General features: G+C 43.9%; 1 protein-coding gene across 1 annotated transcript in view; it reads left to right on the top strand.

The window, feature by feature from the left end:
* Positions 1-27246, top strand: part of INTS9 (integrator complex subunit 9) — a 59822-nt gene that overhangs the window by 16293 nt on the left and 16283 nt on the right. Inside the window, exons 6-12 of the mRNA XM_066180157.1 lie at positions 298-384; positions 4514-4634; positions 6325-6459; positions 9069-9180; positions 14461-14641; positions 16863-16923; positions 23713-23884. Of these exons, the coding sequence (XP_066036254.1) occupies positions 298-384; positions 4514-4634; positions 6325-6459; positions 9069-9180; positions 14461-14641; positions 16863-16923; positions 23713-23884 (869 nt within the window). The remainder of the gene's footprint in view (positions 1-297; positions 385-4513; positions 4635-6324; positions 6460-9068; positions 9181-14460; positions 14642-16862; positions 16924-23712; positions 23885-27246) is intronic.

Genomic DNA, 27246 nt, shown 5'->3' on the forward strand with positions numbered 1-27246 from the left:
CAGCTGAGGAGTTTTTGTTGTGTGTTTTGTCTCAATACATATCAGAAGTAGTCAATAATGAAGAAATTGCACTTTCCAAATGGCCCATCACCCAGTGGCCCAGATCCCCTCCTCTGTTGCAAGCAGATGGAATTGGAAACACTCAGTGGAGAAACAGGGGCAGTGCTGGAAATGGCCTCTGTGGGAAGAACCCCTCCGTGTGTTAGAGCTTCTGTGGTATTTTGGAAAGATTTGGGCCGAAGTTCTCTCCTGAGTGAGAGGAGGCAGTGCTAATTTAGGTTTGATTTCTGTTCTCAGGCTCCTCATGGAAGAGCTGGTGAATTCCATTGAACGCGTGCCAAAGGCTCAGTCTGCCTCCATGTGGAAGAACAAGGAGGTGCAAAGGTAAGGAACAAATCCCGGGAAAGGTGATTGTCCCAAAGCCTGGGAGTCACTGTGAGGACGGTTCAGCTCCCACCATTTGAGATTTGCTGCTGTGACTCCTCGGGTCGATTCTTTCTTTAATAATTTTTGAGCATTGTTGGTTTTCCAACCTCACAAATCCGTTTATTGGAGAAAGACTTGGTAACAGCAAAGCCTCCCCTGATCTCCCCTCACACAGTTCAGCTCCCTGATGATAGATAAAACCAGCAGATTTTGGTATTAACATCATAAAAAGTTGGTGAGCTGAACAGGCTGTTTGAATTTAATGATACTGCATTGGAATAATTTAAATTAAATGGTATTTACATTCATGTTTGCTGACATACTAAGAAAGTCAAGATAGCTGTTGGAGGTCACTGGTGTTACCTTTCTTCCCATCTTCTCTTATACCTGAACAGCAGAGGTGGGCTTTTTGGCTTTCCAAAGCTTAAAAACAAATCAAAATCTGAATAAAAATGGTTATTTGGAAGCACCACGTCCATTATTCAGGCTGTACATCAAAACAAGATGCTCAGAGTTTTGAAGGCCTATGGAATCTAAAAAATTATCCATACAGTTTACTAACTGCAGCTGATGCATTCCTGGGGAATAAAAACAATTTTAGGTGCACAGCATGTTCCTTGGAGGAGACAGTTTTGGTTTTAGCACATTTTAAAGATAGGGTTGGTTGATTAAAAGGTTATTTTTAAAAGCTGCTTTGTGCATTTTTAATTGATCTCCCATTTTATACTCCTAAGTCTTAAGATGGCTTGATTTAGAAGTTTCCTAAAAGTGAATTATTTCTTACATTAAAAGAGTAGCCTTGATACTCTCAAATCTCACAAAGCAAAAACTAAAAATCCAAATTACCATGGTTTTAGCTGTAGATTGTGTTCCCCTGCTGAATTTAGGAGCAGTCTTTACACTGGAACACTCACTCTTCTGAAGAAGACAAGCAGATGTCTACTCATACATAAAGCAAAACTAAATACACTAAAGTTCAGCAGGATTTTCAGAATAGTGGGGGTTTTTTTTAAAATTTTGGGGTCCCCTGGCCTGCCCAGAGCCACTGCTGAAACTCCCAGTGTGTGGAGAGAGAAGACTGGAGCCATTATTCCTGTCACACCAGATGTGTTTTGTATGCATGGTTTAAAAGAGAATCATATATCTTGCAGCTCATATAATGTCACTTTCCTGGTGGTCGTATTTTAGGGAAAGTGCTGCCTGGCACTTTGCATGCTGCTGATTATTCCAGAGGAGAACACAGAGAGGGAATCTTTGTTCTGGTTCAGCTCCTGTAGAAGACTGGAGCCTTTTTTGCCTTGAAGTGGTATTTAAAATACATGTTCCTCTCTCCTGTAGCTGGGGATGTCCCCCAAAATTCATAGTTCCGTCCTGTAGCTGTTGTAAAGGGGTAGCAGGGAGGTGGGAGCTACTAAACAGCTGTTTAATAGCATAAATTTGTATATAATAAACTCTGCTGGTATGAACCAATGTTGTCTTTGAGCTGGAACAAGGGGATAAATGTGAACTCCTCCACCTCTGCCCCACCTGTGTGACCTGAGCTTCCCCCTTCGCCTCCCTGGGCATCTGTAAAACAGAGCTCCCGAACAGCACAGAGGGCACACGGGGACTTTAATTAATGTTTGCAAAGTGTTTTGAGATGCCTGGTGACAAGTGTCAGGCAGGCGTGAATAGAACTGATTATTAGAGCAACACATCCACTGATCCCCAAATTAGCACCTGGCTAATGGCACATGCAGCCTTGGACTGACATCCGTTACTTAAGAAAATGTGATCTTGATGAATTGGGTTTTTTTTTTTTTCCTACTTGGCTGTTGCTAGAACAGAATACTTATTACTTCTGAGTCTAACTTTAATTTTTCAGGCTGATCAATCCCCATTACTGCTTTACAGTTCAGCTAGTTCGACTCCAAACAGTTAGTATAAAACACAAAGTATTATCATCGTCATTAGATAAAGCACTGGAGCATTTTAAATGCAAACACTGTATGAAATATAATAAGTTCATTATAGTGGTTTACATTTTTCCATTATCAGATCCAGTCTGAACTAATTGCTCAGCCAGTTTTATTGCCACTGGGTTTTATTTCAAGTGAGCAGTCTCGTGGAAGCTCTGTAGATGTCAGCCAGGATATCTTTCACACTGATTGGGATTCAGGGGCTAAAGGGGAAGTTTGCCTTTTGAAAAGCACTTTGCTGACTTCTTGTTTGGTGGTTTCCTCTGTCTTTTTAAAGTGTTTGAAACAGGCTGTTTCCTGAGGCTGAGCAGGGCACGAGAGAGACTGTGGTCTGATGTAGTTTGGTGCTGCCATCCTCCTCTCCCTTCACACAATTCCGGGATTTTATATCATACATTAAATGTCACCCTTTGCATTGACCAGGAGGGACTGTCTCTGTGCAGATCCCATGGAAGAATACAAATCCCTGAGTTTTTTAAAAGTGAATTTTGTATCCTTAGCTGTGTGGTACCTCCCCTTTTGTGGCTGTCCCAGGCCTCATAGATCTGGTTGTTGTGAGGTGATCCTTAACAGGATGTTGCCATGGTGGCAGTAGATTTACTCCAGACCACAAAATATCCTCTGGTAACTCTGTAGGGGTCTTAGAAGTGAGAGGACTGAATGCTGACGGGGACACATCTGAGCAACCAGCACCTCGTTGCCACTCAGCTTCATGAAACCACTGGAGTCTGGTGCCACTGGTCTCTGCCAGGGATTAGAGTACTTTCAGTCAAGGCTAAGAGAAACTTCCTTCAGTCACCAAGGACAATTCCCCACTTTCTCCATTACCTGGAGAAACATTTTCCTCTTCCCAGAAGAGAAGCTCCTGAAAGCATCCAACACTAAATGCTTCTTCTGGTAGGTTAAAGGCTTTTACAGGCCATTTGCTTCAGTGCAGTGGTGGACAACTCTCCACACAGTGTGGCCTTTTGTTGCTTACGACTTCCCAAAAAAGACCTTGAAGGCTTTGTTTGTTTCCTGAAGCACGGGGTGCTTTCAGCCAGCCTGTGCTGGAATTACAGTTATCGTTCTGGACATGTGCTGTGGTCTTGGCAAGAGCTGCCCTTAATCCTTTCTTCAGTATCTTAAATTATGGAGAAGTTCACTGACCTAGTAGATATAACAATAAATTAAATTCCTTTAAACAAAGTGATCAAAGAAACTTGACCAATTTCCATAAATCTTTGGAAATTGGTTTGAATTAGCCTTTGATTTAGCATTGGTTTAATATACAAAAAAAAAAAAATCCTATTCTTCTTACGCATTTGGCAGCTGTGCTGCTTCCTGCCTCAGTTCATGTTGCTAAGGAAGATTTATTTCCCAGAAGTTAGCCATCCCTCTTCCAGCCTGTGACATTATAGTTCACTTCTTCCCTTGACAACGCCGGCCAGCTGACTTGCAGTGTCTGTGAGGAGCAGAATGGATGGATCTCACTTTGGTGTAAAACATCTTAAATACTTCCGTGGAGGGGATTTCAAAGGGCTCTGCAGTGTCAGCTCGTGTATCCCTGCCAGGGCACTCGGAAGGGAAGTGGGATTGAAGACAAGGAGGCTGAGCTGCAGGGACACGTGCTCTTGGAAGAGACCAGTGGCAGAAATCAGGGCAGAGCCATCCCTGCTCATGGTGTGGAGGCTGTACTTTAATCACCAGATTGTTTCAGATTACTAGGGTGTTATTCAGATTTTTATGGTATGAAAAATAGACACTGATCCAAGGGATCACTGGCAAGTGCTGGAGGTGCATTTCATGTTGACATCTCAGATCAGCCAGCACCTTTCATCAGTGGTGAAAATACCCCAAGAGTTGTGATTACACCTTGATCACAGCTATTTCTTTGATGCAAGGGCTGGACAGAACAGCAACAAAGAGCTGGAGGAGAGCAGTCCTCAGGGGGAGGCAGATTGGGAAGCGTGGCTCTGCTCCTCAGCAGGCAGAAAGTCTCGCTCCTCACTTTGAAGCACCAAGTACACTGAAAATAAAAATCTAAAAGGGTGAAATCAAAGATCTGGAGAAGGTAAATGGCTGTAGAAGCTGGTCCAGCAGCAGCTGCTGCTCTGGATCCCCACAGAACATCCTGCTGGTGTTTGCAGGTTGCTGCCAGCCCCGCTGAAGGACGCGGTGGAGGTGTCCATGTGGAGGAAGTGCTACACCATGCCGGAGGTGAACGCAGCCCTCAGCAAGATCCAGCTGGTGGGCTATTCCCAGAAAATCGTGAGTACCTGGACAGCCACCCTCAGGGCAGCACCAACAACTGTTCCTCAGCTTTTCCCCCTCTAGATCCTGTGTTGGATCTAGTTACCCTGGCCTAAGGCAAGAAAGACAGGATTACACAGGCTGCCCCCCAGTCTGCCTCCCAGGAAGGGCTCTTGTTTGGTGAAATCAGGGAATATCCATTTGTTTCTTCTCTTCCTTGGGGAGGCAAATTTTAAGGCGGCGTGCCCTCAAATTTGGAGCTGATGGCTGGCCCACTGAGAGCTGGGAGGATGCAGGGAGTGAATGTATCCTCTCTGTCTCTAAGCCACATCCCCTTCCCAGCTCCCCTATCTCACTTCTGGGAATCTTTTGAGTGCTTTAGCCTCCACTTTGTTTCATACTGTAAATTAGGAATTGTAAACAAAACCTAATGGTTCAATGTGAACTTCAGAATCTCCTTTCCCAGGGCTCCCAGCTAACAGTTATTGTCTGTAATGCTGTTGACTATAATCCAGTGTAGTTTCCAGAATGAACTGAACCAACAGTTCCATAGTCTGTAGATCCCATATGGATTTGTAGGCAGCATGTTGGCCATGATCCCTGCTCTTGTTTGGGCTGTGGTACCGGTTTTTTCTGCTCAGAGACCATAAAAAATAAAAATACGATTTAAAATAAGTTGTGACATCCTCATTATCCGTGGATTGTTACAGTTCATTTTTGACTGTCCTCACAGTGTGGCTGCATCTCCCCTAATTCTAGATCTGTGCATCTGAGCCAATCATTCTTTTATAGTTACTGGGGAACAAACCCCATATTTTTTCTCTTCCCAAAGCTAACTTTTCAAATAATTAAACTTTAGAGCCTTGGCTTACACACTCTGAGGAACAACAGCCCCCTGCCTTGTTTTTCAGGGCATCCAAATATGTATTGAAATACTAGAAAAATCATTAGTATTGCATCAATCAGATGCTTGTTCTATTTTTCAGTAACCAGAAGGTGGATCACATTAGGGAGGTCTTTTCATGAAGGTTTATTTTCCTTTCCCCAAGTTTTCCACATTCTTGGGTACAGATGAAGGAACACAATTCCTAATGATGCCTGGAAAGGAGGCAATTGTCAGGTTGCTCACACTGAAACTAAAAATTTGGATTGAGTTTGCAGGGTGTTGTTACTAAATCACCAGCAGGTAGCATTTCAAAAGAAATGAAGTTAGAAAGCAAATGAGTGTGAGTTTAAGTTTGTTTTCCACAGTAAAATTTGCAACCCAAGCAGAGTTTTATATCAGTACAGAAGCACTTGTCCTTCCTTCTCTCCTGCTGGCCAATACCAGTTTAATTTGACCAAAGGAGAATAGAATCTTCAAAGACCCAAAGCTCCCACAAACTTCTTCAGTACAGCAGTGGCATGCAGAGGATCAAGACCCTGGTTGATTCCTTCATTTTGAGGTATTGTTCAGAGTGAACTCAGATGCCATAAAATTCACATGGAAGAGAGACTTCATGGAGCCTCAGGAAAAGCTTTTGTCAGAGTGTGTGTCCTGCTAGACATGGGTGGGTAAAACCAGCAGATGTAATTCTCAGCAGAGCAGCTTCACAAAGGCTTGGAGCAGCAGAACTGCTTTTGAAATTCATATCACTGATGATAAAATGACCTGTCCTGACTTCTTTTGGGGCTCTCTGAAGTTAATGTCTCTCACTGTGTGTTTCAGGAGCTGTTTGGTGCTGTGCAGGTCACCCCTCTGAGCTCGGGCTACGCTCTTGGGAGTTCCAACTGGATTATCCAGTCACACTATGAAAAGGTTTCTTATGTTTCAGGATCTTCTCTGCTTACAACACACCCTCAGGTACAGCCCGACTTTTCTTAGTCTTTAGAAGGAACTTTTGCTTGAAAAAAGGGGTTATTCCAGCTGGGATCAAGTTTAGGTTAGAGGCCATACTAAGGTAACTGCATTATCAGTACCTGGACTTCATGAGTGTTGATAAGACATACTCTGACAAATGACAGGTATCAATAGTTATGAGGGGAAAGATAACTAAAATTCTTTGTTATTGGTGATTTGATGTTCACTTGAAACTGTGGAATTGTCTTTCACTCTAAAGAGGAAATTTTCAACAGTTAAACGAAAGAGCATTAGTGACTTTTTAAAAAAATCCATATTTGACTGAAGAATCTTCACAGACAGTTCACAGACTGCTTTATATCACTTCTGAAACATCCTTCCTTAGGAGGAATGATAGCTTAGTGGCTGCCAACTTTTCCACCCTGCTCTGCTAAGGGCAAAGTCTTTATAGTGCTGTAGATGTAATTTCCAGTAAATTAATTCTCTCTAGATCCATAAATTCTTAGTGCAAAGAAAGGCTTGAAGTTTGCAGTGCCGTGCGCTTCAGAAGTTGTCAAAATAGTTAAAAGCATTATTGCAGGAGGTATTTAAAAATAATTTAGAAGATGTGTCAGGTTTTTGATCAGTAAGTGATTTCCCCCAAGGTGGGTGTCTGCTGGAGAGCTTTGCTTCTGAGCATCCCTCACTTAAAAGCTTGTTCTCAGCTGAGAAACTACAGTAGATAAATGCTCCTTAATAGTAGGGCCATCCTTAGGTGCACAAAATGTATCAGAGCCTCTAAATCCCTGTTTCTCATCAGCCTCAATCCATCCTGGGCTGTGCTCTCATCCCCTCTTAGAGAAGGAGCAGCAGTACTGGACAACGTGTGAAAGGAATATTTCTGTGAGGAGAAACTTTGCCCTGGACAAAGTAATTTGGTAACTGAGAATGTTTTCTCCTCACCGACATGAAATGTGATTCAGTTTATCAGGTCAGACTGGCCAGGCTTCATCATTTTCCAAAGGTGAACGTTTCTCTGGGAGCTTCTGGTAAAATCTCTGTTTTTAAGGAAATTAAATCCCAGTGGCAGAGAATGCTCTGAGTGAGCTGCTCACGGGCACATCTTTAGAAGGAATAGTTTAATAGACAGTTAAAATCACATTCAGTTTGTACTTTCCTTGTTATTTACCACATCACAGATGTTACCCCATATCATCATTGTCTTGCATTTGCTTCCAGATGCTTTTTGAAGACAATGGATAGTTTTTGTCCTAGGGTTAATCCCTCTGAGCACCAGCACAGGCTGCCACAATCTGGTGTTTCTGTATGTGGGTTTTGGGAGCTTCCAATCAGCTCTTCATCATCTCTTTGATGTTTGACAGACAATATGTAATGATAACAATATCTCGAGTGGCACAGAGTCAGAATTGTGGGCAACAAATAATTTCTTACTCAGGGAATTTGTCCTTGTTCTCCATAGGATCATGATGAGAAGTTCATCATGAAATTCACATTTTTTTTTTTTTTAGCAGGGTGTGAAAACAGTCACTGCATTTTGCTTTTAAAAAGGATATACTTTGAACATATCCAGAGCTGCTTTTCCAGAGAATTGGGATTTAGGCCTGGCACTATTGACTGTTCCCTGTTCTTCCGGCAGATGGTTTCCATTGAAATTTTGCCTCCCCCTCTCCTGAGGCTGGAATTGACACTGTTGCCACTGAAGTGGAGAACAGGAGTTGACAGCACAGGTTCAGGCATGTCACTAAAAGCCTTTTAAGACATATTCTTTACATTAACCCACAAAAATCAATGCAGGCCCTCTCAGTGCAATGGCATCTGAAATTATGTGGATCTAATATGCCATAATCATTATGTACATTATCACAGGCAGATTTCATATTATTTTTTATTGCATTATTGGCATTTCATTTTCATGGACACACTGGAGAGAGTCAAAGATTGTGATAAATCTCACGTGTCAGGTCTGATCCTACAAGGGGTGCACAGTTTAAACTCCTGTCAGAGTTGATATGAAATTTCCCTTCATGTTTAACAGAGCAGGGTCCTCCTCAACTGCTTCAGAATGGCTCTGGAGAGCTGTGAGCAGGGGAATTGACCTTACAGTGGTTCTGGAGGTTCAGCAGAGGAAATCTCTTCATCTGTCTCTTCTGGCAGAAATCTTTCCTGGTTGGTGAGACTGCAGAGAGTTGTTTATTGAGAGTAAATAACCATAAAATACCACACAGCTGCCAGCAGTTGCCCACTTTGCCTAATCAGTAGCTGTGGGAAGGGCAGCCCAACCCAGTGAGGCTCAAAGTTACCTTTTCACCATCTGCAGAGAGAGAATTGGATTTTACCTTATCAAGATTGGATCGTGCTACATTTTCAGTATCGAGAATACGTATTTAGAGTCACGCTAATGTCTGATTTCTGAATATCTACTTTCTGTCTGCTAATGCAGAGAAATGGGTTTACATTTTCATTCTGCTTTAATAAAATACCACTATAAAACAAGTTGGGTTTCCACAGATGGAGAAGTGTGAAAGTGTAAAATGTTAGGTGAGTGCATCTATTATGTCCTGCCTGGAGAAAATCTCCCATTCCTGATTTCATTTCCCTGTGCTCTGTTCCAGCCCATGGACCAGGCTTCCCTTAAAAACAGCGACGTTCTCATCCTGACGGGGCTGACCCAGATCCCCACTGCCAACCCCGATGGAATGGTGGGAGAGTTCTGCAGCAACCTGGGTAGGTCACTGAGGGAAATCTCCTGCCTGTTTTATCATCTTATTCATGGCTTTGGGTGGGAAATAATTCTGAGATTCCTGGAACTGAGTAAGTTGTCCAGCTATAGCTCCTGGCATAAAACTACCTGTTTAGATTTTACGACGTGCTCCTGATGTCATTAATACAGTAAGTGCTTGGAGAGACACAAGTTGTACCTGAAATGTTTTGGAATGGAACAGGTATAAAGAGATTTAATCATCTGCTGCTCCTGGTTTGCTAAATATGTCACTTGGCTGCCAACAGGCTACGTGGATATTGTTCCCAGCTGAAATATTACTGTTTCCTTCCTGTGTCTCAGCCAGAGTAAAATCTTTACATGCTTTTTTATGACTTTCAGTTTTGAAAACAAGCACATCTGCTTCCTTTCTTACACCTGACTTTTAAATATATCAAAAGCAAACAGCACAATCTCTGTTTTAAAAAAAAGTCAAGATATATTTATAGACACCCAGAAATATAAAACCTAATCAGACGCTTTCACAGCTGGAAAAGCTGATAATTGCAAAGCTGTGATATCAGTGTGAATGGCAGCATTTCCCAGCCTGTTTGGAATGTCACATCCAGTGCTGTTCTCTCCTTTTCTCTTCTTCCCCCTGCTCAGTTCCTCTGTGCTCTCATCCTTTCATCAAACCACTTTTCCATGTCTGTCCTGCTCTATGTTGCCTGTTCTTTTATCAGAAATCTTCCCTTTATTTTAAATTCACTACTTTTTATAAATGTGTGGCTTCTCTCCTCATCAAACGTCAATCAATGCAAAACCAGCACGTTAAATAAAACTGAAAAGCTCATGATAGGAGGATCTTGACAAAACCAAATCAGACTAAATACCTGGTCTGGTGGAATGGGACCCTGCCCATGGCAGAGAGTTGGTACTGGATGATCCCTAAGGTCCCTTCCAACCCACTCAATGATCCTAAATATCTGTTAGTAGGGCACATTTTGTCATTTTATCAGAATGATAATGATGGGTTTTAGTAAAGATCCTCTATGCTGACATTCTGGCTCCAACAGGGACTGTGTGCAGATGCCTGAAGAAGGGTAGGAGAGCAGGGTGAGATTCTGGGATACTTTCCTCTCATGATCTTTAAGTATTTTTATTTCAGGAATTTCCTGAATTGGATGTGATTGTGTAGGTAATGATGTCCAGTGGTTTTGTTCAACTTCCCCTTGAAGCTGTGTGAACTCAACACCTGTGACTTCCTTTCCTAAATGTGTGTTTTTACCTGTACGTGTGTATTTCACCTGTGTTTTCATTGTTTTTAAACACTGTGAATTTTATTACCCTGTGAGCTGCCACAGATCAGCTCTGGTGACCTCGTTTTGGTAAATCCAGATGTGCTGCCCTTCTCTGTCCCTCCTGGCCTTCATGGGGGTCACTGTCCCCCTGACAGATGGTGGCACAATCCCCTCCTATCACACTGAGTAAACAGGAGTGAGACTGTTAATTAAAATGCATTTACAAATTAAAGTCTTGGAGCTGTAGTTGGGCCAAAGCAGAATCCAGAAGTTGACTGTGTATAAATAGACGTGTTACATGTGTCAGCACAGGTGGCTGTTTGTCTGCACAAGTTGTTCTGGTTTACATTCTGAACTATTTTCAGGGCTTTGCAGGTCCTCAAGGCAGTTTCTGTCTTGAATGAGACAAACTCAGAGAAATGAGAAAATCCTTAAAGACCAAAGGAAGACACATGCTTTAAATAATGCCATGTAAGAATCTGGAATTTGAGTGGTGCTTGCCAAAAGCCAGCAACCTGAAGAAATTAAATAATTCTAGCTCAATACAGTTCAGGCCTGTCTTTTACATGACATCAGCTATGTTTATCTACCCAACATCAGGAAAAGAGAGAATCAGTTTTCTTTCAAATATTTAAAAATCCAAAAGCAGTGGGTTACTGGGAAAGGCAGTGGAGTAGGCAACCTAAGCACAGTAGTTTTCATCTGTGTTTTCTCCCTTCCAAAATGTTCAAGGTATACACAAGCAGCTCAGAATACTCAAAAACTCTAAAGCAGAGAAAAATTCACCAGAAGTGTGTATGAGGAGGTACCAACATGCTTGAGAAGGAGAGATGTGAAGCACAGAAATGGAAGTGTGATAATTCCACCTCGATCTCTGTTTTCATCTCAGCATGAGGAGCTGCAGCCCTGGTTCCCAGGATTCCCGAGGCACACACAGTTTCCTCCCCGCACTCTGTCCCACCTCCAGCTTCCTCTCAGTTTACCCCAAGCCCCTTTTTCCCCCTGTTCAGCACTGCAGCACCAGCACTCTGCAGCTCAAGGAAAGCAGTTTTATTTCCACATTGCCTTGGGCACCAGCAGCAAAGCTGCCAGTCTGCCTGTGGGGACAGTTGGTGATATTTTGTGTGAGTGTGAGGCTGTGTGTGTTTATAGAGAGTAGAAAAGAGCACAGTTTGCTTTTTAGGTGCCAACTCGACCTCGTGGCAGCAGCTGTTGGGAAAGCAAGGATCTCTTTGTGAGTTGTAAATTGAACAACTTGTTATGGAGCTGCTGAAGGAGACTAAATTTGAAATGCCAAGATTATTATACAGCTTTTATCAGGCGAGGGCATCCATCAGTCACCAAGATAAATTGGGCTTTAAACAACTTTCAGATAGATGTGTCCTCTTACTGACAACTCTTGAAAAGTTGTTGTCAGGCTGCAGAGAGCCAGACTGGACCTGCTGCTTGTGTGGAAAGCAATATTCTTGGGAAGGTTTTCACCCCTGTTTTGCAGAAGCAAAAGAGAATCACCTGGGAGGTGATTCTTACCCCTTTGTGGATCCCTGACCTGGTGGGCACCTGGCTGGAATCATTCTCCTTTCCCTGGATTGTGATTTTACACCCATTATTGCTCACCTGCTCTGCAGTTTTGCTGGGGACAGAAACTCAAGCCGACATCTCCTGCAAGACTTCACCCTCTGTTATTTCCTTTGTGGCCCCAGGAATCTTGAACTTGTGCTTGTTTTCAGCAGAGAAGGCTTGAGGTTTCCAGGGAACCAGTGGCTGTGGGGAAGGGAGAGCTGGGAATTCAGGCTGTATTGGGTTTGGCATGGCCGGGTTTTGGTAGTGTGGAGCTACAGGGGTGGTTTCTGTGAGGGGTTTCCAGACGTTTCCCCCATCCCAGCTGGCTCCAGGATGGACCCACTGCTGGCCAAGGCCAAGCCCATCAGAGGTGGCAGCACTTCTGGGATAACAGTGAAGAGGGAGAAAGAAGTTACTGTTTAGGAGCAGTTGCAGCCAGGGAAGAGGAGAGTGAGGAAAAATAAGGAACAGCCCTGCAGACCCCCAAGGCAGTGAGGAAGAAGAGGCAGGAGCTGCTCCTAAGCTGAGATTCCCAGCCCCGGAAGAGGCAGCTGTGTCCCATGGAGGTCCAGGGGGTTGCAGAAATGCACCTGCAGCCCCTGGAGACCCCACACTGGAGCAGGGGGGATGCCCAAAGGAAGCTGTGACCCCATGGGAAGCCCATACTGGCCAGGCCTGTACCATGTGAAGAGAGGTGTAATAAATTAAATTAACATCCACAAGTCAAGTCCATTTTGTCCATGATGGTAATTAGTCATTGGTCTCTCCCTGGTTTTAACACTCCCCACAAGTTTTCTGTTACATTTTCTCCCCTGCCCGGCTGAGTGATAGAGCAGCTTTGGTGGGGACCCAGCTTCCAGCCAGGGTGAAAGCACCACAAAGGAATGGAACTCAGGTTTTCTGTGGCCCAACATGTTCTTTAACCTCTATTCTGCATCCCATCCCTGGCCTGTGTACCCTTCCCGCTGCAGTGGGTGTAGGTACTTCCCTTTCCTCTGCAGAATTTTTGGGTGTGTGATGTCTCAGTGTAAATTCAGGTCCTGGAGCCAGAGCCTCGACTTCCACCTCCAGATGGCTTTGAAAATGTTGTTCTTAACCTCCTCATCACTCTCTTCACATCCTGTTTACAGCAGGGATAGTTTAGATTTGCCCCATGTGAGGGGGATAATGTCACACATTGCTGGGATGTTTGGGAACATCTCGAGTTCTGGACAAATGGGATCTATTGCTGTTCATCTCCACAAATATTTGGATGGTATAGTTTGTATATGGCCTGGAGAAATAAATCCACTACCCTGCAGGTTTATTATAGGTGATAAACAAGGGGCCTTTGATCAGCAGTTGTTGATAGCACCGTGTCAGAGGCACTGACTGCTACAAGGAGTAAAACAACCACAAATGCATGTGAAAAATCCTGCTAGGCTGTGCATCTCCCTCAACTCCATAAAACTTAAACAGTCAGCCAGAAGAATTTTCCTTGAGGAAAATTCTGCCCCATCAGGGACAAAAAGACCCTTAAAGTGCTAAATCCATACCCCAACGAAGCTCAGCAAGAAATTGAAGTCAAGGAAGTGATTTGAGAGGGGGTGCAATATTTGTATTTTCCGGCTCTTCCAGAGCTTTTTGTGGAATGCTTGGTGCATGATGTAACTGCTGCTGCAGTGCAGTTAACAGCAGTGGATGGTTTTACCCCCCGACCACAGGTGAAATTGCTCACTGAGCTGAACAAAGTATTCCTCCTTTCCCAGAAGGTGCAGTATTTTTGTACTTCATCCTGCCAAAAGAACACGATGTTTGCTCTGCTTGCTTTTGCTCTTGTGCTCAGATCTGTCTCAATTACAGAGTAAACCTGTATTTCCTTTTTTCTTCTCCTCATTTTTATCTAGCCCCATGCTGCTGTCTGCAAGTTTTAAATTGTTCTTGCTATACAGAAAGGAGAGAAATATTTAGGGGTTTTTAAGAAGGACAAACATTCCATCACCCATTTCTGGCTCTGAGGGCTGTTTGAAATAACCACACCTTCGGCTTCTCAGCTGAAATCCAAGCACTGAACAGCTCACCATGTGCAGTGCTTTTGGCTGAGACTCTGGAGGCAGCTGAGAGATGGAGCAGGATTTATTTTGATGGTGAGGTGGTGTGTGTCACTCCTTTATCCTCCTGTGCCAGTGCACGGCTGCCCTCTCCTGTCAGGAGTTTTCCATGTGCTCAGGTTGTCCTGAGCACAACCCCCAGCTAAAGGAGTAGAATTGCTCCACTGAGCCTGGAGAAGGCAGGAAATGAATGTATTTAATGATCAGAGGTTGTCTTCCCAACTCATGTGCATAATGTGTGGTGCTAATTCATGCAAAAGCTGCTTTTTATATAAGAATTGGATGAAAGGAATTTATTAGAAGTTTAAATACGAACCCAGTGAATTGATTTCTCTCGTTGTCTCTCCCTTAGCCATGACTGTCCGGAATGGAGGCAATGTCCTTGTTCCCTGTTACCCCTCTGGAGTGATCTATGACCTGCTGGAGTGCCTCTACCAGTACATTGACTCTGCAGGACTCTCCAATGTCCCCTTTTATTTCATCTCACCTGTTGCCAACAGCTCCCTGGAGTTCTCCCAGATCTTTGCCGAGTGGTAAGTGTGCCGGGGCAGCTCCAAGTGCACCCTCAGCTGTGGGAAGAGGCAGGTGCAGGTTATCTCTACCTGACAGAGTCTAAAATACTCCTGGTTAGGACTGTGAACACGTTCCTGGAGTCACCAGGGGATGTGTGTGTGTAAGAACGTGTTCTATAATTAGGGAAGGATCATTTCCTATAGAATGTGCAAACTCAATCTCTGCTTTTTGGTGCTTACCCTAATGAGTAAATTATGTTCCTGACTTGAGTGAGTTTTAGCTGTGCCTGTTTGCAAGTCTTAGCCCCTCAAGTTCTACCATGATGTCCCTGGCTAAGCAGAATAAACTTTTCAGGCTTAATTTTGCTGAGCCACGGCAAGAAAAGGCCAAGAGTGTCCTGGGCTGCACGAGGCAGTGCAGAGCCAGCAGGTCAGGAGAGGACATCCTGCTCTGCTCAGCACTGCTGAGGCCATATGGACAGTGTTCTATGTGGTTCTGGTCTCCCCAGTACCAGAGGGATGTGGGATTTCTGGAATGAGGCCAGCACAAGGCCATGGAGATGAGGGGAGGCTGAGGGAGCTGGGGCTCTCCAGGCTGGAGAGCAGAAGGCTCGGGGGGACCTTATCATCGTGTAGAAACACCTGATAGGAAGTAAGGAGGATGAGGGCTTAGTCTCTTCAGTTGGGCCCACTGGCAGAACAAATTAAAACATGTGAAATTCCATCAGGGTAGGGGATCTGAACTGCCAGAGGGCAGGGTTAGATGGGGTATTGGGAAGAAATTCTTCCCTGTGAGGATGATGAGGCCCTGGCACAGGTTGCCCAGAGAAGCTGTGATTGCTCCACCCCTGGAGGTGTCCAAGGCCAGCCTGGATGGGGCTTGGAGAAATCTGGGATAATGGAAGGTGTCCCTGTCCATGGCAGGAACTGGATGATCTTTCAGATCCTTTCCAACCCAAACCATTCCATGATTCTGTAATTCTGTGGAACACTGCAGTCTCTGTGCAGAGAGGTTATGGAGACTTTGCTATGGAGACATCAAAATCCAACTGGACAAAGTCCTGGATGATCTGCTCTGCTGAAAGGGCTTGAGCAGGGCTTGGACTTGGAGATCTCAGGAGATTCCTCCCAACCTCAACCATTCTGTGATTCTGAGCACTGGAAAGGAGAACCCAACCATTTGGAACTCTTCCCAAATTCTTACCAATGGAGACATGCTCTAGAATATTAAATACAATAAGCTAGCTCTTCTCTTCTTTCTCTCCACATTTTGGAGTTCAGGAAAGAAAAGACAGGTCCTGGAAATCTTGTGGGAATTGATCCTTCAGGAGGATTGTAAAGAGAACTGAAATCTGGTGGATTTACATGGAAATGGAGGCAAAGGTTGAACATCTGTTAAACAGAGGTTTGGGATCAGAAGTGTGGTTGATATTCAGGGATTCCAGCCTTTAATTCCACCCTTTACTCAGCTAAAGGAAATGCCTTGCTCTTAATACCCCTTAGACTTTATCAAAATGAGTTTGACCCAGGCTCATTTCTTTTTAATAAAGTGCAGGTATGAGCTAGGCAGCGTTTCCCAGAAAAGCCACCAGGACAGTGTCACTGCAGATCATTGTAACGTCACCCAGACCTCTGACAAACAGCTTTTTTTAGCCGCTGTAATAGGATGAATCAGGAGTCTGGGTAGAGCTCATCAACAGCTCTCAATATCTGTTTTAAAGATAAGTGATTGATGGAAAATGCCAGGTCACAGTGAGCCTTGGGCCCTGAGGAGAGGCAGTTTACCAACATTGGACTGCAATAATCAAATGCACAGGGGAATTAGATTAGAATGAGCAAAAGGACCAAGTCACTGCCGAGAAGTGGGATGAGGCAAGTGGGATTTTTCTGTTGACAGATGATTTGGCTTTGCAAAAGCCGCTGAGATCTGGATGAGGAACCATTGTGGATGCCAAGTTACAGATTTCTCTTGAGCAGCAGAGGAGCTCTGTTCCAGTGTGTACAGAATTACCCTCCAGCTGCCTTGCGCCTTCTCTGTGTGATCCTGCTGTGACTGAGGTGGTGTGTCTTGTAGGTTTGGGTTCTCCAACCAGAAACTCTGGCAGCTGCAGGACAAATTCATGATTTTGCACCTGGTGCCTCAGATCCAAACCAGTTTTCTCCAAAAGTGTAACAGTAGATGGCAGCAGATGCTGCAGGATGTGCTGCGCCTCTAACTGGCTGATTTCCTTTTCTTTCAAAGGTTGTGTCATAACAAACAAACAAAGGTGTATCTTCCAGAACCTCCTTTTCCCCACGCTGAGGTGAGTTACCCATGGTCTTGTTCACTTTCTGAATCGCAGTCCACACAGTGTAGCTGTCGTTTTTCTGATGAACCCTTCTACAGCTATTTAAGTTTTGTTTAATTTTCATAAAAGTGTTTGGTTTTTTTTTTTCCCCTTTGCTTTCTGTGATGAATTTGGGAGTGTGGGGGAGGAATGAGTGATGGTGTTCCCTAAACTCCAAAATCATCCTGTTTATTCCAGCCTATCACTTGCACAGGCTGGCCTGGTTCACTCCTTCCCCCGCAGAAAGAGATCTGGTGTGGGATGTTTGCTCTTATCAACTGCAACCACGAGCATTCCCTTTGTCCAAGCAGTTTATTTCCAAGCCTGTGAAACTGAGAGCTTGTTATCAGAGACAGCTTAGTCATGCCAGCTCCTTCCTCCCTCACTGAAGGAGGCACCATGTCTTGCTGCAGGAGGAATGATAACTTGAAAGAGAGATTTTTATATCAAAATTTAAAGTTCGCAGCACTGAGTGCTGTCCGTGGCAATTTTAAATGAAATCACTTGAGCATTGTCATGAAGCAAAGAGGAATGAGGCTCCTAAGTTTGGAGGATTTCCCTGCAACAAAATAAGAATTTGAGGGGAAGCTTTAGCCAAGCAGACATTAAATGTAACTGATGCCTTCAGAGTTACCTCACATATCAGGACAGGAATTTCTCCCCTGGGAACAGGTAGTTTTCCCACTGAAGTAAACAAGAGGCAGACTGGGAAAGGAAGAAACAGGACTGAGAATTTTAGCTAAATCCTCCTGCTGTGAGCCACACAGAAACCTGGCTCTTTCAGCTGCTGTGGTCCAGGCTGTTTGATGAGATGTGCAGAGTGGCCATGGCAGGTTTAAGAGCCCAGAAATTCAATGCTTTCACAGACACTGGGTGTTTTTTTTTTTCCCTCTGAGATATCTCATCCAGGGACCTGTTCTGGAAATTGCCATTACCCATCATATCTATCATCTGTAGGTGCTTCAAAGGCGTTGTTGGAAGTAGGATCTGACCAGGAGCCCTCACTCTTTCCAGATGCTTGAATGTGTTTCAAGCAGGATGTGCAGTGAATTATGTATAATCTGTTACCAAGAATAATGTGGACTGCAGGGCAAGCCACCTGTTCACCACTTATTTTATAACCAAAAAAAATCATTCCCACTGATAAATCAATTCCAAATTCTCTGAGTACGAGGCTCTGCAGCCTTGCTGCTGGCTGTGCTTTCTGTCTTGCCCTCCATCCCTGCTTTCTGGGGTGTCCTTGTTGATCCACAGTGTCATTGGATTCACTGACAGCCCAGATTCTGGTTTACAACATTCACTGGAACTGGCAGATTTAAGTGAAAACCCATCCAAAAATGAGAAGCCAAACATGCAGCTGTCAAAGACGGGATTAATTAACCCATCTTACATGATGTGTTTATAGAGTGATAACTCTGTCCTCTAATTCCTGGGACGTTCTATATCCTCTGGGGGCCTGTTGATTGTGAGATCTTGCCAAATTATTGGAACAGCTTTGCAAGATCTGCTCTGTGCTTCATGTGTAGATCAGGGTAATTATGTAGGAAAGGTCTCCCAGCAGTGGATCCCAGCTCAGCTTCCTTGCACAGAGGGAGGAATGTTCCTGTTCCAGGTGCAGGATGGAACATCCCATGGGATGTCCCTGCCAGGAACCCAGTGCTCATACATGCCTTGGGTCCCTTATTAAATCTCCAAAATCACACCTGACACTGCATTTCATTCACACAGTGTGAAACATCCATAAAACCTCTTCCAGCACAATCCTGGGCCTCCACAACCCCCTTCCCCTCCAGGCAGGAGCTTTGCTTACTGGCACTTCAGGGGATTTTTAATGAGTATCAGAAGCAGACAGTGAATGATGGTTTCTATCAGAGAGGTTGTTAGTGGAGAATTGCTTGGCTTTTTTCACAGTAATGCTAGGCTTGTGCAACGTAACCTGTGCTGAAATTGCCCATCATGAAAAGATGTGCTTAACTGCTCAGTTGTTGGAGGAAAATAGGGAATTACTCAGACATGCCTCTTACTTCTTAGGAAGCATTAATAACATGCCTGGCATGATACATCAGAGAGGGACAGGCCAGGAAATAAGCTTCTAATTATCCCCAGAACAAACCCAGCCCAGCATGCTGCTGGTCCTGAAATTCGATGTTCCTGTTAGTTGTATAAACAGCAAGATTTAAAAACAAAGAAGGCAAAAAATCCCCACAAATCCTCGATGTTGTCCCTTGTAGCAATGAGTTCCAGCAGTGCCTGATGTGGAGTAGAACAGAATTATTCCTTCCTTTAATCAGCTGTGATTGTATTTGGCATTTCACTTAACTATGCTTTTATTATTGTCACAGGAGGGTAAATAAAAGCATCTTCATTGTCTCTACAATTACTATTTTTATTTCTCCTCACTCACTGCACTCAGTTCTTTGAAGCTTTTGCATTCTCTCTGCATGGAAATTTTCCTTTTATGATTTACATTGCGTGTTTTGAACTCATTCCTTGTTCTGCTCTGCTGAATAAAACCAGACACATGTTCAGTTCTGCAGAGACCCTGAAACATTTCTCCCTCCTTGTTTAATTCCACTTTAATGGAGCAGTAGATGTTCATCTTATCTCCTCCTACACAGTCCTGGTACAGTTCTTGTGGTGGCAGTTTGCTTCCTAACATCCAGTCCGAGTCAACAGGGAATACTTTCCCTCTGTTAGGAGCAAGGAATGTGAGCTGAAGTGCTTCAGGTTTGTAGGGATGGATTTGAACATCAGTTCCTGCTAAAGTTAATTAAAAAAATGGAGTGTCCAGGTTCTTGTTGAAGTCTCTCCTGCAGCCTTTTAGTGGTGCACTAACTAAAAGAGCTTCTTCTTGAAGGTGTTTCTGAGGGAAGAGTTGCTCTATTGCAAAGTCAAAAAACTGGAGATCCCAATTATTTGTCAACACAGGCTGGCAAGGCAGGGGATGGCTTTCACTTCCAAGCCCCTCTATCCATTATTTCCAAGGCTCAGACTGAAGCTCCACAATGCCTTGCTGAAATACTGTGGAGCACAAACCAGTAATTTGTTTAGCTTAGATTTGTTACTCTGGTATCCCAGAACCGACGTGTGGTGTCTTACCAAATTCCATGTGGGAATATCCCATCCCAGCACAGCCCCAGATGAGGAATTAGGGGTCTCCTTGATCATTTTAACAGGATCCATGGATTGTACACTCTGCCCCATCCCTTTTGTGCAGGTGGAGGCTTTGTATTTATAAAGGAATGGCTTGATTGTTGTAGCTGAATTGTTCCTCTCTGTTCGATCTTTACATGGACAATTTCAGGCTCTAAGATAAGTGAATCCAGACTCCTCTAAATGTCTGCAACAATAAAATTTGAGAGGTAATTTGTATTGATCAGTATTTGCCGGTGAAGGGAGGATTTGGATTTACTGTGCTCTTATTAAGGATTCTGTTTGCAAGATCTAAGAGAAATGGCTGCAGAAACCCTTTTTTTCTGACTCAGAAAAGAGCCAGGGTGGGAGTAATATTGATTTTGTGGTCTTAAATACCAGCATTTGTCTTCTTCATCTTTGATTCCCTCCTCCATTTTACCAGTTCCTGCATAACACATTTAAATAAATACCTGGAACCAGGTGATTGTGGACTATTATGGTTTGTTTTATAGAATTGTGTTATAAATATTATCGTATAGGAGTTGGGCTCAATGACCCATGGGGGTCCCTTCCAACTCTGGGTATTCTGTGATAAAATTAGGCCCCTGTTAGTGTTGTTCTGATGAAAGGAGTGAGGGAGGTGAAGTAATAAATGCATCTCTCATTCCCTGATAGGAGCCACATCTGTTCCAAATTCTGGATACAGTGCACACACACACACACAGAGTAAATATCCGTGTATTTTGGCTCACTTCAACAAAGGGTACACAAAGGCTCTGGAGATTTATCCTGTTTATAGCAGCAGTTGCTGACCCTGTAAATCAAGTCTGCAGCTTTAAAGGGAAGCACAGAACCATTTGGGATTTCAGAAAAACGCAGCTCTCACTCTTGATTCAGTACTTTACCAGCCCCTATCTCTTAAGCTTTCAGTCAATAGTGGTTCTTTCTGTAAAAAAGATGCTCTGAATGTTGCTTGTGCTTTCCAGAAACCAGGCCCACTGTGGAAATATTGGCTGGCTTAATGCCAGGTATTGGGTTTGGCCCGAGCTGGAGGTCTGACCGTGGCACAGCAAAGGTTTACACACCCCATCTCATCTGGAGATACAAAAAACCTGCACGAATCATTACAAACTCGGTCCCCTTAAAGGGCTGGGAAAATTTGTTGGACCTGTTTTGCAAGTTCAGCTTCGTATATTTTTGATGGGGTGATTAGAAGAGACTTTACTGTAGACACTAAAATCCACCAGCTGCTTTCTCACTGGGCTGAGTGGAATGTCTCTAAACTTGTTTTTGTAGCCTTTCACCCCTGCTCTGTCCACCTGTGAGAGTCAGGGATTGTGAGCTGAGCCCTGAAGCCTCACCAGACTTATCAGAAAAGATCTGGCAAGATAAAAAGAAAAGATGAAAAAAGCATCATCACCAACGAGCTCCCGAAAACTGGATTTAGAGCTCCTGTGTCTCTTTACAAAGCAATAGGAGGGGATTTGAAGCTTCCATAATGCTTTGAAGAAAATACAGCTTTTATGTTGCTGGGCAGTGAATGTTTGTGGAGCTATGGCAGGGAAATGAGCTGTTCACTGCTTTCCACATCCAGTGCTGTTCTCACATCTTCCCAAAGATCTGAATGCTGCATACAAATAAAGATCATTTGAAGGAACCTGTGAAAGAGGATGCTGGAACAACAGTTTGTGATTTTCAGGGGTGTCTTAGATCAGTGCTGGCTCTAGGAATGTCTTTCCCTGACCTAGCTGCCCGTCCGTGGAAAAGTTTTCCCCTGGAATGTCACATATCCCATTTAATGTTTGAAATAGAAATCGTCCTCCTCTTCCAGTTTACCCAGCTGAAACTGCTTCTGCAATTTCAGTTTTGAGACTTTTGGCTTCCCTCAAAAAAAACCCAACAAAAAAGCCAAACAGAAAAAAAAGCTTTTTGAGGCCATTTCCTACAAGTTCATTTAAATGTCAGTATTTTATGGGTTCAAATTTGTTTTACCCATTGTCTGCTAAACTGCAGTTTTTATTACTGAAGCTAAGTTTAGATTCTAAACCCTGCACTCCAGATGTGTTAATCAGAAATCTTTACCAGTATAATTGCAGGAATGTTTTTGAGATTCAGTGCCTGTCAGAGTTCAGTGCCAGAGCACTTATTGGGTGGTTTTTTCCAATTTCCCTCTTGAAGATTAAATAGGAATTAGCTATTACTTGTTAACTGCAGAAAACGTAGTCCAGTTTCTACTTCCTCCATGATTCAAGGATCCAGTGGAAATGATCCATGTGCATGTACAGAATTGTGTAATAACCTTGAATTATGAGGTGCTTTGTGGTGCACAAGTTGCTGAGAATTCTCAGTTTCTCTTCATTTCCATGCAGGCACCTTAGATCAGCCGTGGTAAAAAGTAACACGGGACAAGGGGAAAATGGCCTTAAGCTGAAGTGGGGAAGGTTTAGATGAGATATTAGGGAGAAAATCTTCCCTCTGAGGGTGGTGAGGCCCTGGCACAGATTCCCAGAGAAGCTGTGGCTGCCCCTGGATCCCTGGAGGTGTCCAAAGCCAGGTTGGACAGGGCTTGGAGCAACCTGGGCTGGTGGAAGGTGTCCCTGCCCATGGCAGGGGATGGAACATGATCAGCTCTAAGGTTCCTTCCCAACCCAAAGTATTCCAAGATGCTAGGATTTGTTGAACAGCCCAACCTCCTTTTAAGTGGCTGACAAAGGAAGCCCCCTTCCCTCCCTCACACTCTTTATCTCCGTGGTTTTTCTCTCAGCTGTTCAGTCTGTGATTTCATGTGTTAAATTCCTTGCTTTTTAAACTGTATTTACAGTTATTTTTCATGCTGGAGATGGAAGCATATACCTGCCAAGGAAAAACTTGCAAAATATTGCATGAAAGTGCTTCACAGCCTGGTTATTAAATTGCTTTTTAAGTTGCACCTTGTTTTGCAGATTGGAAAACAGTGGCAGGAGAAATAACGCAAAACTCTTTGAAAAGTGCCTTGATAAATAAACTTCTCCATCTTAGTAAAGAAATCTGTTCCACCTCTAGAGCTGATTGCACTGTGTCTGCAAAACATCTTACTGCTCTTAGTTCATGTTTATTGCTGGTTTCAGAGGTAGTTAAGGAAGGGAAAGTCAGTCTGTTCTTTTTCAGCAGATTTGACTTCATGTGAACCCTTTAGACCAGGGAAGCTCAGCAACATTTTGCTGAAGGCAAAAATGCCTGGCACTGCTGTGATGCAAGAAAAGCAGGTTAAACATGAGCCCAGAGCTCTTTGCAGACATGGCAAATAGGAAAAAGGAGCTTATTGTGAATTTGGCAGCTGAACACTCTGCTCACTCCAGGGAGCTCGAAGCAGGGAGTGTTTGCAGAGTTTCCTCCCAGTCACCATCCTGCTGGTACCAAAGAAGTGAAAGCAAGACTTGGAGGCCCCTGGCCCCATGCTCTGACTTCCTTTTCATAACTTTTATGACAGTCATGACTAAATTTGTTGGAAAAATCTAAGATGTATACAGGCAGGGACTCTCTGATGAGTTAGGAATAAATTGTAGGACATTTATAATCTCATGTAAATAAACACACTCAAGCACAGGGGCATGAAAAGTTGCAGTGTTTGGATTTTTGTTTTTCTTTCAGCTCATTCAGACAAACAAATTGAAACATTATCCCAGCATCCATGGAGACTTCAGCAATGACTTCAAGCAGCCCTGTGTTGTGTTCACTGGGCATCCCTCTCTTAGATTTGGGGATGTGGTGCATTTCATGGAGCTGTGGGGAAAATCCAGCTTGAACACTGTTATATTCACAGGTAAGAAAAATGCTGATGTCATTATCAAATTAACATTTTGTGCACTCTGGTTAAATGTGGCCACATCCCTGGGACTTTACTCATTTGTTCTGGGACAGAAGTTTTTGACTTCAGTAGGAGCTTATCTAAATTAAGGCCCCAGGACTGGCTGCAGGGATAAATGTAATTATTGTGCCATTTGATTCAGTGTAGCCCTGCAGAGACAACCTTTGCCATGCAGAGTCCATTCCTGCCACATCTGAGCAAAATCTTTGTTATGCACAGCAGTAAAATGCCTACAGGAAATTAATTTTTGAATTAAAAGCAGCTGGCTGCGAGTTAAACCCAGGCAAGACCTAATGGATGCTGGTCAGAAAGGAGAAACACTTCTTCTCTATATTCCAGTGGAACCACAAACCTTTCCTCATCCCTTCTCCAGCCTTTTCATCTCTCAGTGTTTGTAAAGAGGTTTCTGTCCTCTCTGCTGTCCCAGAAGTGTGCGCTCCCCACAGACCTGGCACAGGGATCTGAGCTGTTCCTGCCTTTAGGCTGAGCTTTGTTCAGGTGGTTTTTGCCTGGCAGACACATTTGTAGCTGAAGGTACAGCTCTGCCTCATTCCCCAGGGGAGCTGTTTCCTTTCTCAGCGCTCAACAGGTCTTTTAAGTTCCTCCACTCCTCTCCATCTGCTTCTAGGGCTGACCCTGATTAAAAATCCTTCAAGGCCTTCCCTGGAGCTGAGGTTCTCCGCAGGTGTATTTGTACCTGATGTGTCACCCAGAGAGAGCCCTGCAGCGGGCATTGTCCTGATCTGAAAAGGCAAAGAATAATCCTTTAGGTCCTTACTCCTGATTTTGTGTCTCAGGAGCTCTGGGATAATGGGAGGTGTGCTCTATATGACTTAGCCAGGTAAAAAAAAAAAAAAAAAAGGTGTGAATTTTTGGACTGAGTAATTAGAACTGGGGAGGAGAGCCCTGAGGAACAAATCAAACCTACTCCCACAGCGAGGGTGGGATGCAGTCCCACTGCTACGTTTATTTTCCTCCAGTTTTTAATGAATAGGAAAGCTGCTGGAAAGCACAAAACCTGAAGAAAAGAGGGCTGGGAAAGGGTCATTTCCTTCTTCATTCTTTAACTGTAGACTCGAGGCTAGTGACAAGCAAGTCCCTTTGACTCTTTCACAATATTGGCACCAAAAAGTGTGACAGTATCATGATACTATTAAGCCAATTTGGGGATATTTACAGTGTATAATTATCCTTATTCAGTGGGAGGGGAGGTACGAGGGGGTTCCTGCAGGGAACTTAAATCCAGACAGTTTTTGTGCTGGGAAATGGTACAAGGTACCACAGCACTAAAGGCAGAGCTGCTGCAGTGCCCATCCTGCCTGACCTTTGAGGCAGTTCAGGAGACATGCCCTAATTACAGTAATTGGGTGAAATTGCAATGTGGGTATGCATTGTCTTGGAAATAGTGAATTCTGCTCCAGTCAGGGCTTCAATTAAGTCAGTTTGCAGAGCCTTTGCTGGGGTGTGTGTTCCGTGATGCCCCAGGGAGCCAGTGGCATTAATCACGTTGTGAATGTGCTGCCCAGGGTGTCAGGAAGTGGCCTTTAATGGCAGGAACTCTTCCTCTCTGTGTTCTGTAAGGAGAGGCAATTGACCTTTCTGTGTGAGATCCTAATCCTTCAGTGAACTGAGGCAATCGAGCACTTCTGTCAGAGCCCGGCCCTGGCAGGTTAAAGGCATGGAAATGTCACTCCTGACAGCCTGGGCGTGCAGCAGGTCATGGTCCTTGAGATTCATTCCCAGTTTGTACTTAGTGAAACTCCAGTTGAGAGCTGCTTTAGTTGGGTGACCTTGGAGCGCACAGTGATTCCAGATGCTTGTGGTGGTTTTTTCCTAAATTCTTTCTATCCATGGCTTTTGTCTCTGTGGGCGCATCCACTGGGCAGGATGGTCCTACTGCCTTATGGCTTTGTAGTCCTAGGCCTGTTTCCTTCTGGTGTCTCAGCTGGAGCAAAACACAGGGTTTAGTTCTGGGTTTGGCAGTTGGACTTGATGACCTTAGAGGGTTTTTTTCCCAGCCTAAACGATTCTGTGTCTGTAGAAATTCCTAGCAGATGAAACCCTCCTGTTCTTAGTACCAGTGAAAATCTGAAGCACCTCCACTGATGCTACTGATTTCCATTATTTAATTGCTTTTCTGTTTTAAGCTAAAATCTCCTGTGGATCCGAAAGAACCTCGGTCCATTGGAGCAATGTGTGAGAGCAATGATGTTGTTGCTTTTCTTGTGAAAAACTCCTGGTTTCTGGTAATTAGAACCTTTAAACTCCAGACCATCCTGCATTGTTAATGAACACCGCTTGTTCAGTCCACAGGAACCAGTCAGTCTCCACCTTTCCAATCTGTAATGTGAAAAACAACAAGAAGAATATAAATAAAAGCAGCCAGCAGCCAGGACCTGGCTGTGAGGGAACTGTGGTGCTGCTCTGCTGGCTGCTGTCACCTGCAGACATCACTGCTGGAGCAGTATTGAGGAGATTATTGATTTAAAATATCGAATACCACTGAGCCACAAAGAAATTCTAGGAGGAGATGCGGTATAAAGAAGTCTCCTTTAAAAACCAGCTCTGTGGGAGATGTTAAAACCAGCTCATGCACGTCAGTGCTGTACAGTGGAAGGTTTTATAACTCAGTGTCATGCAGCAGTAAATCAGGAGTCTTGGGGGAAAAGCTAAAGACCTGTAATTCTGTCAGGAAAAGTCAATATGTGTCCTTGACAAGCACTTGCTGCCTCCAGACAGGTGACTTTGGGATTTTGGGGTGGTTTCAAAACAGCAGTTCCTGTGTGTCACATGAGTTCCCTGTGAGCCCAGCTCAAGTTGTGTTTGTAACATCCTACATCTCCCAAGCCCCGTGTTAGGATTCCTTCATTAGAATTTCTCCCTTTTCCAAGGCTCTCCTGTCCTTATTAGGAGTTCAGAGGGGCTTTGGACTGGATTTTAGATGGGATTTCTACACCAAGACTCCATGTCTGTACATTCTCTGAACCTGTTGATTCAGAAATGCTGAACAGGTGCTGCCTGAAATCTCTGTGTCCTCCACAACCCCAGATGGGATGGAAAGCCTCCTTTCTGGTAACTTTTTAAACCTAATTTTTACAGTTTCACAGCACATCTCTAGCAGAGAACCTCTGCCTGCCTTAAGCTTTCTGTTTTCCCCTAATGACTTTAAAATGCATTGTCATTTAACCCTGACTGATCACTGATCATCCTTCAACTACCAATTTTCTCAGTATTTCTATTTTCAAATTTCTATTCATTGCTATTAAATTTCACTGACATAAAATGCCATTTTTACACTGATATTTTTAGGCTTTGTT

This window comes from Chamaea fasciata, unplaced genomic scaffold (genome assembly GCF_029207755.1).
Source record: "Chamaea fasciata isolate MVZ Bird 193981 ecotype frontalis unplaced genomic scaffold, bChaFas1.0.hap1 SCAF_3, whole genome shotgun sequence".
NCBI classification, from domain to species: domain Eukaryota; kingdom Metazoa; phylum Chordata; class Aves; order Passeriformes; family Sylviidae; genus Chamaea; species Chamaea fasciata.